The 9,870-nt window shown below is 34.5% G+C and overlaps 1 protein-coding gene across 1 annotated transcript; it reads right to left on the reverse strand.

Moving 5' to 3' along the window:
• Positions 1-1,313: 1,313 nt before the first annotated feature.
• On the reverse strand, positions 1,314-6,839 carry LOC132729973 (uncharacterized). Its single transcript, XM_060715809.1, has 4 exons — positions 6,687-6,839; positions 6,008-6,498; positions 5,231-5,348; positions 1,314-3,303 (listed from the first exon to the last, which is right to left on the reverse strand). Exons 1-4 carry the CDS (start codon positions 6,763-6,765, stop codon positions 2,837-2,839), a joined length of 1,155 nt encoding a protein of 384 aa, XP_060571792.1. The 5' UTR covers positions 6,766-6,839; the 3' UTR covers positions 1,314-2,836.
• Positions 6,840-9,870: the final 3,031 nt, after the last annotated feature.

A 9,870-nucleotide genomic window follows, 5' to 3' on the forward strand; every position in this document is an offset into this window, starting at 1 on the left:
ATAAGTATCAATGGTCAATGGCTCTCGTGGTAATAATGCAGAGGTGAAAAATTACATTAAAATGTTGGTTCGATATAACACGAGGGCCATGATGATGGCCCTTATATCGCTCACTTGACTATGGAGGCTCAAAGTCTATTTCAGTGTAAACAGTAACCCCATAGAGTGTTAACAAGGTTTATCAAAGATGACCCATATTCGAACTTGACCTAAAATTCATCAAAACAACTTTTCTGACCAATTTCAAGAATATTTAGACTTAAACATTAGTCCCTTGAGTGAAAAAAAGATTTTTCCATGTTTGGGCTGTGTGACCTAGTTTTTGACCCAAGATGAGCTATATTCCAGTTTGACCTAGGAATCACCAAAACAACCTTCCTGACCAATTTCCAGGATAATTAGGTTAAAACTGCAGCTAATAGAGTGAACATTATTTTTCTATTTTTAGCTCCTTTGACCTAGTTTTTGACCTGAAATGACCCATATTCAAACTTGATTAGAAATCATCTAAAAAACCTTTCTGCACAATTTTCAGGATATCTGGACTGAAACAGTAGCCCCTAGAGTGTTTACAAGATTTTTCTTTATTTGGGCTGACTGTGCCCTAGTTTTTGACCCGAGATGACCCTTATTTGACTTGACCTAGAAATCATCAAAACAACTTTCCTGACCAATTTCCAGGATATTTGGATCAAAACTGCAACCACTAGAGTCTTAGCAAGATTTTTCTAATTTTAGCTTCTCTGACCTAGTATTTGACTCAAGATTACCGTTATTCAAACTTCACCTAGAAATCATCAAAACATTTTGACCAATTTTGAAGATATTTGGATCAAAACTGCAGCCACAAGAGTGTTAAGAAGATTTTTCTTTTGACCTAGTTTTTGACCCCTGAAGACCCACATTCGAACCCGACTTAGAAATCATCAAAACAACATTCCTTACAAATTTCCAGGACATTTTGGATCAAAACTGCAACCACTAGAGTGTTAACAAGATTTTTCTATTTTCAGCTCCTGTGACCTGGTTTTTGACTCGACATGACGCATATTCATGGGTGCAAGTTAAAAATTCTGAAAAACCTGAAGTATTTGTTTGGGGGCCAGGGGGCCGCAAGGGCCTCCGGTGGGTCAAGGGCAACGCCCGGCCAGGGGTCCAGGGGGCCTCTGGCCCCCGGAAGCTCCTGCATTATAGCACATTTGAAGGCCTAAAATGCAATTCCCTTGAATGATTACATGCCAGATAACATACATACTGTAGTATAGTATTTTCACTTAAATATTGCTCACATAATTATTTTCTTCTTTTCTCTCTCTTTTTCTTAATTATATAAACAAAAACATTTCAACACAAAAAGAAATGTGCATTCATATATTGTTTCCACTATTTAATATTGTGGTTCCAACAGTAAAGAGTGATAAAACAAACCGATATATAAATAAATTGAAAATTGAGTTGATTTGTACCGAGTTCACGTTTTAATTTGATTAGGGTTGAGCTGACCCTGATTCCATACAAACAATAAATTGTTTTCAAAAAAAGATAATTAAAACAAGCCTGGTTATGTTTCACAGTAAGTTTGTTTTTCATATGGTTTGGATCGTCTGCGTGCATTTAATTTTTTTTTCCACTGGATCCATACTTGATGGATTTTCTACATGCAGTGCAGAAAGCTACACCGGTAACGTCTGGCTTTTCCAGCCAGTTTCCGTAGTTATCCCCGTTTCGATTACATACAGACAACCATTCCCATCATTTATTTTTTGAGGTCTTCTCGATATCTTTTGTATTAAATCCTTCGTGTAGAAACTTCATTTTGACTAACAACTTGTACAATTACTTTCTGTTTACATATTACTCTGTAGCCGAATCGGTATCGAAGCCGCTTTTTCATTGGATGATTATAATTAGCGCGCTAATCTAAATCGTTGTAATAAATTCACGGATAAAATTGCATGCCGGGATTAATAATACATGTTTTCCTAAACATCTCGTATATCTTCGGAAACTATCGGCAGTTTCCGCGAAAGTTTACTATTGACGCTTCGAGAACAACCGTGAGTATCCGTATGTTAATAAGCGTTCTCGATTATGAACTTCTAATCGATGGTACTTCTCAGTTCAAAAGAGTAGACCCGCACCATACCCCTCCAAATATCTCAACGGATTTACGTGATTTGCAAAAATGATCACTCCGGCACGTGAAAAACCGGAACTTCCGGCACATGCCGGAAAACTTGCACCCATGCATATTCAAACATGACCTGTCTTTCAATGATACAAACATTCTGACAAAGTTTGATTATGATCTAACCAAAACTGTGAATACTAGTCTAAGTGTTAACAACCCAAATGTTGACGACGCACAAGGACCGGCGCAGCCCCATCACTAAATCCTATGTTGACAATTTCGTCGTCAGCTGAGCTAATACAGAAAATAACACATCTCTCAAGGTAACAGTGCATATTAGCAACCCTTGAACTGAAATAATGTTATACCCTCAGCTCTGCCTCAAGTGTTATTTCAGTTCTCAGGTTGCATATATGCACTATTACCCAGAGAGACATGTGTTAATTTCATATGAAAAGCTTCAAAGATTAAGTAGTGGTATAGTATGAAGCTATAGGCATAGATTTATCCACCTTGCCATAGAAGGAGAACAAAAACTCAATTCAATACTTCATTGTTCGTTTGTTGGTTGTTTTTTTTTTTGAACTCTGAAAACCTTGCTTCACAATTTGTCCCAGTGTTTTTCCCCCAAATACTTTTAGATTACATCCCGAGTATTTGCATTTAATTTATTTTATCTGTGTTCCTTTTGACTTATGTATTTCTTTACTTCTCATCCAATAGTCCTTCAAATTTTGGCAGAAGAGAAATAACTGTATCACCGGAATCTGATTCCTGCTTCCCCTCTTCCTCACAACTGGATGACGCTAAAGCTGATACACCAGAATGCTCATCAGGAAGAGAATGATTGGAATTACTTGCCAATGCCTTATTGCTGCCTACTTTTGCTCTCCCTGGTAACTTTGTAAAAGTAGACTTGAAGGTTGCTACATCCTTTGCAAAATCTTTTGACTCTGGGCCTAAGGTATGATCACTTATTTCCCAAGGCATTTTTAATGGTGCCTTTGCAATGTCTTTTTTACATTTTGTATTCTTGTTTTTAATCTTTGGCAATGTATCTTTTTTTCTGTACTTTTTTTCCCTTGTCTTAACTGGTTTAGTAGGATTACTTCTCTTAGATGCCATTCTAATTGTTTTATCATCACTGTCTGGAAAAGTCACACCCTTTTGGACTGAAAAATAAAGATAATTTATATTTCCATGCTTGAGGATAAGGTTTAATCGCTCACCTGTATATAGGCCCCCTGGGAGGGGCCAATTTTAACCCAGGGGATTTTATTTGAAGAAACTTGGTAGACACCCATTTGAAGATGTTTCATGATAAATATCTAAGCTCTAGCTGTAAGAAGATTTTTTAAAGTTTTTACTATACACATATAGGGAAAAAATAATGACCCCCCTCTGTGTGGGCCCAATTTTGTCCCCAGGGCTTTTATTTGAACAAACTTGGTAGACACTCACTAAGATGTTTCATGCTTAATATCTAAGCTCTAGCTATTTGGGCTTTTTAAAAGATTATTTTTTAAGTTTTTATTACATATATATAAAGAAAATCAATGATCCCCAAGGTGGGGCCAATTTTAACCAAAGGGCCTTATTTGAACAAAAATGATAGACACCCATTAGAAGATGTTTCATGCAAAATATCTTAGCTCTAGCTCTTTGGATTTTTTAAAAGAAGAGTTTTTACTATATACATAAAGGAAAAACAATGACCCCCTGGGGCGGGGCCAATTTTGACCCCAGGGCTTTTATTTTAACAAACTTGGTAGACACCCAGGAGAAGATGTTTCATGCTTAATATCTAAGCTCTAGTTATTTGGGCTTTTTAAAAGAAGATTTTCTAAGTTTTTACTATATACATAAAGGGAAAACAATGACCCCCTGGGGCGGGGCCAATTTTGACCCCAGGGCTTTTATTTGAACAAACTAAGTTGACACCAACTAGAAAGGTTTCATGCTTAATATTTAAGCTCTAGCTATTTGGGCTTTCTAAAAGAAGATTTTTTAAGTTTTTACTATATACAAAAAAGGAAAATAAATGACCCCCCTGGGCGGGGCCAATTTTGACCCCAGGGCATTTATTTGAACAAACTTGGTAGACACGGACTAGATGATGTCAAATATTTAAGCTCTAGCTCTTTCGGTTTTCTAAAAGTAGATATTTTAAGTTTTTTCTTTCGGTTGCCATGGCAACCAGAGTTCTGCTTAGAATTAAATTCTTTGGAAAAATTTTAAAGTTGACTACCAAAGGAACATTCCTGTGAAGTTTGGATGAAATTGGCTTAGCGGTTTATGAGGAGTGTTGTTTAAAGTAAAAGTTTACGGACAGACAATGGACGGACGGACGATGGACGGATGCCAGACGAAAAGCGATCACAAAAGCTCACCATGTCACTTTGTGACATGTGAGCTAAAAAAAAAAAATAACGAAAGACCCATTTCGCCTAAAAAAATGTTCACTGGTATATTTTTGATTTTCAAATGCTTGAATTCTTTGTATTCTGTTATAGTTACTTACTGACCAATTACCTGAACCATCTTTTGCTTATGTTACTTTCTAGCAATTAGTAAAATTATATCGAGTTAGTATCGAGTCAGAAAACTACTTTTGTTACATTTTATTACATATATGACAAGTGATTTTATTTTTTAGCACTTCTTTTGTCAGGTGATAAGCATGTTGCAAGCTCTTAAACCATTATTTAAACATTATAAAATTCATGACTGCCCTTCCTAAAGATTCAAAACCTTATTTGATTCCGAGGCATAATGTGCCTCAAAATGTAGTACTGGGACAAAGTGCCAAAGATCTAAATTCATTTTAGTAAATCACTTAAACCATGGTGTAAAAATGTAATAATGAGACATTAATACATGATAGGGTATGGCCGGAGGGTGCTAATCGGCCAGCAAAATTAATAATTAAGCACTATGTATTTTATCACTCAAATTCAACTTTTTTTAATAAGTTCAATATGAAAAGACACTCATGTACATGTAATCTTTTGCTATTTAACATTGCCCATTTTATAAAAAAAAATTAAGAGGAATGTTTTCATGTTTATTTTAATGATTCACCAGATTGTAGGACCTTACCCTGTGTTTTATAAGCATCCACCTCAAGTTGTTCACCAGCCTCATCCTTTATTTGTACATCTATTGATATTTCGGACATTTCACTATCAGAACTCACTACCTTGACATTACCTCCATGCTGAAAAATAATTTAATTAATGATAAAACTCTTAGATTACTTGAGTGATTTAACTTTATCGTCTTTCGGACATTGCATGTGACTGAATGGTTTTCACGTCAGACTTTTAATCTAAGGATTCCTGGCCATGTGGGCTTAAACCCCATCAGGCAAGTCATTGTTTCTATGAACAAGAAACATTTCACATTCATTGCTTAATAGTGGTTGGTTCAAGGATCGGATTTAAGTTTATAGCTTTCAACACTATTAAACTAAAGTAAATTAGTATAAACTAAAAAAATACCATCTTGTTTCTTCCATACGGATATTTTTGAATTACTCATTTTCAAAATTCAATTCATAGTTTTTATCACTATATAGATATATATGGCAAATTATTTTGGTATTATTTAAATCAATGATGAATGCCTCTCTTTAAGTTATAACGCATAGTGGTGAAAAAAAGCATTAAAGTGTTGGTTAGGTATAATAAAAACAATAGCACATCCCTCAGGTAATAGTGCATATTAGCAACCCGACAACAGAAAAAACACATGCGGCAGAGTCGAGGGTTTTATTTCAGTTCTCTTATTATATCTTTAAGAGCATCATTCATCATTGATTTTCATCATACCAAATGAATTCACCATAGAAGGAGAACAAAAAAATCAATTCAATACTTCATTGTTCCTAATTTGTTGCGGCTTTTTCTTCTTTTTTTTAGAACACTGAAATCCTTGCTTCACAATTCTTCGTGGTGGTTTCTCTTCCAAATACTTTCTGAGTTTATTCTGGGTGTTTGCGTTCAATTTATCTTTATCTGTGTTCTTAATGACTTGTGTGTTTCCTTTCTTTTCATCAAATATTGTATCTAATTTTGGCAGAGGGTTAGTTACTGCATCTCCGGAATCTGATTCCTGCTTGCCCTTTTCCTCACAACTGGATGGTGCTAAAGCTGATACACCAGATTGTTTACCAGCAAACAATTGGTTAGACATTCTTGTCAATGCCTTATTGCTGCCTACTTTGACTCTCCCTGCCAATTTTTGCAGTATGTCTTTATTTCTGCAAATTCCATTTCTTGTTGCACCAGGTTCAGTTGGATTACTTCTCTTAGCTGCCATTCTTATTGTTTTATCATTACGGTCTGGAAAAGTCACACCCTCTCTGACTAAAAAGGTATAGATAATTTATTTTTCCATGCCTGAGGATAAGATTAAATGAAACAGCATTGACCAGCTTAAAGGACTTTAATTTTCACAATCGAAATATACAATTTAGTTAAAGAAATGATAAATTTCTTAATCAAAATTTCTACTGAAAGAAATACCATAAAATATCAGAACATTTCCTGTTTACCCTCTGTTTGAGAAGCATCCACCTCAAGTTGTTGACCAGCCTCATCCTTTATTTGTACATTTATTGATATTTCAGACATTTCACTATCAGAACTCACTACCTTGACATTACTTCCATCCTGAAAAATAGTATTAAATTAATGATTAAACTTTTAGTTGACTTACATTAAAGTTTATCGGTCACTCAGACATTGCACAACTTATTTTATACTGGTTTGTAAAAAAAAGACAAATATTTGAAAATTTGATAATCATAAAATAACAATTATATTGCTTTATCAATTTTTTGCTCCCAATAACTTGCATATAAATTGATCTGCGTAAGATTTCTATTTTGATTTTTTTCAGGACTTTTGGATCTTCTCCTTTCACTACAAAACTGTAACTCAAGCTTCTTCTGAAAATATTCAGATGGATTTGATGAAAAAAGAAAATTTAATTTAAAATATTTATAAGGCTAAACAATGTCATTTAAAACTTGAGGTCAGTTCAGCCAGTTAGAAGGTCTTGTTCAAAAGGCTGTTTTGTCCAAGTATGAAGATAATCCATTTAATACCGCTTCTTAAAAAGGGTGACATTAATGACCCAAGTAACTATAGAGGAATAACTTTACTAAGTTCTTTTGGTAAATTATTTACAAAAATTTTAAATGATAGATTAAATACTTGGGCAGAAAAATATCACGTTTACATTGAAGCTCAGTCCGGTTTTAGACAACAAATGGGAACCATAGATAACATTTTTGTTTTGCACGGCCTTATTACGTATATGTTGAATAACAATATGAAACTATATGCTGCGTTTGTTGATTTTACTAAGGCTTTTGACTATTTAGTTAGAGATATTATATGGTTTAAATTAATTAAATATGGTGTAAGAGGTAAAATGTTAGACGTTATTAAATCAATGTACGAAAGTGTAAGATCCAGAATAAAATATCAAAATGTTTTGAGTGAAGAATTTTCATGTGTGTTAGGCGCCCCCAAAGGAGAGTCTTTATCACCTTTTTTGTTCGCCATGTATCTTAATGACATAGAAGAATATTTTATCATGAATAAATTTGAAGGAGTTAATTTAGGTTTCATAAAATTGTTTTTACTTTTATATGCAGATGATAGCGTTATTCTATCTGAAACAGAAGAAGGCTTACATAAAGGTTTCAATTGTTATTGGAGAATTATTGTGATAAGTGGAGATTAACTGTAAATATTAAGAAAACTAAAATAATGATTTTCAGAAAAGGCAGATTAAGACATAACATTTCATTCGTATATAAAGGAGAAAATTTTGAAATTGCCGAAAAATTTACTTATTTAGGAGTAGTCTTTACAACTGGTGGATCTTTTAATACTTCTTTTGAAACATTATCTGCTCAGGCTTTGAAGGCATTATATAAATTACAACTAGATTTAATTAAATTCTCATGTATAACTGTGAAATATAAACTAGACCTTTTTGATAAATTGATTTCACCAATTTTGAACTATGCTTCAGAGGTAAGCGGTATATATGATTGTTGTAAATTAGAAAAAGTGCATTTAAATTTAAAGACTACAAACTCAGAACAATTTTATTTATGGAGAATTAGGTAGAACAAATTTGAAATGCAGAAGAATTGTAAGTGTAATAAAATACTGGCTTAAAATTATACAGCTTGAAGACATAAAATATGTTAAAATAGTTTATGATTTATTGTACAGAGAGTTACAGGTAAGAACTAACAAAAAACAAGAGGGCCATGATGGCCCTAGATCGCTCACCTGATTTATCAAACTCATCCAAACAATTACCTAGACAAGCATTCTGACCAAGTCTCATGACAGGTGAGTCAAAAATGTGACCACTACAGTGTTAACAAGGATTATCCATATTTGAGCAGTGCGACCTAGTTTTTTACCCAGGTGACACATATTCAAACTTGACCTAGAAATCATCAAAACAAACTTTTAGACCAATTTCAAGGATACTTGGATCAAAACAGTAGCAACTAGAGTGTTAACAAGATTTTTCTATTTTTAGCTCTGGTGACCTAGTTCCACATGCGATTTCGAACTTATCCAAGCAATTACCTAGACAAGCATCCTGACCAAGTTTGATGATAATTGAGTCGAAAATGTGACCACTAGAATGTTAACAAGGTTTTTTCCATATTTGGGCGGTGTGACCTAGTTTTTTTCATCCAAGATGACCAATGTTCGAACTTGACTTAGAAATCATCAAAACAAACTTTCAGACCAATTAACAGAATATTTGGATCACAACAGTAGCCACTAGAGTGTTAACAAGATTTTTCTATTTTTAGCTCCGGTGACCTACTTTTTCATCCGAGATGACCCATGTTCAATTTCTTCCAGCAATGACCTAGACAAGTTTCCTGACCAAGTTTGATGACAATTGAGTCAAAATTGTGACCACTAGAGTGTTAACAAGGTTTTTCTATTTTTAGCTCCTGTGACCTAGTTTTTCATCCGAGATGACCCATGTTCGAACTCATCCGAGCTATCACCTAGACAAGCATCTTGATCAAGTTTGATGATGATTGATGCAAAAATGTGACCACTAGAGTGTTAACAAGGTTTTTTCTATTTTTAGCTCCGGTGACCTACTTTTTCATCCGAGATGACCCATGTTCACACTCATCCGAGCTATCAACTAGATAAGCATCCTGACCAAGTTTGATGATGATTGATGCAAAAATGTGACCGCTAGAGTGTTAACAAGGTTTTTCTATTTTTAGCTCCGGTGACCTACTTTTTCATCCGAGATGACCCATGTTCGAACTCATCCGAGCTATCACCTAGACAAACATCTTGACCAAGTTTGATGATGATTGAGGCAAAAATGTGACCTCTAGAGTGTTAACAAGGTTTTTTCTATTTTTAGCTCTTGTGACGCTAGTTTCTCATCCGAGATGACCCATGTTCGAACTCATCCGAGCTATCAACTAGATAAGCATCCTGACCAAGTTTGATGATGATTGAGGCAAAAATGTGACCGCTAGAGTGTTAACAACTAAATGTGAACGGACGACGGACGGACGACGGACAATCATCGATCCTAAAAGCTCACCCTGAGCATGCTCAGGTGAGCTAAAAAAACATGGGTTACAAGTGTTAAAGATTTATTACAGTCGCTTGGTTTTAATGATGTATGGTTATCTCAAGGCGTAAGCAATGTAGTTTTTT

Source organism: Ruditapes philippinarum, unplaced genomic scaffold (genome assembly GCF_026571515.1).
Source record: "Ruditapes philippinarum isolate M1 unplaced genomic scaffold, ASM2657151v2 ctg21165_1_1_1_1, whole genome shotgun sequence".
In the NCBI taxonomy this organism is placed as follows: Eukaryota; Metazoa; Mollusca; class Bivalvia; order Venerida; family Veneridae; genus Ruditapes; species Ruditapes philippinarum.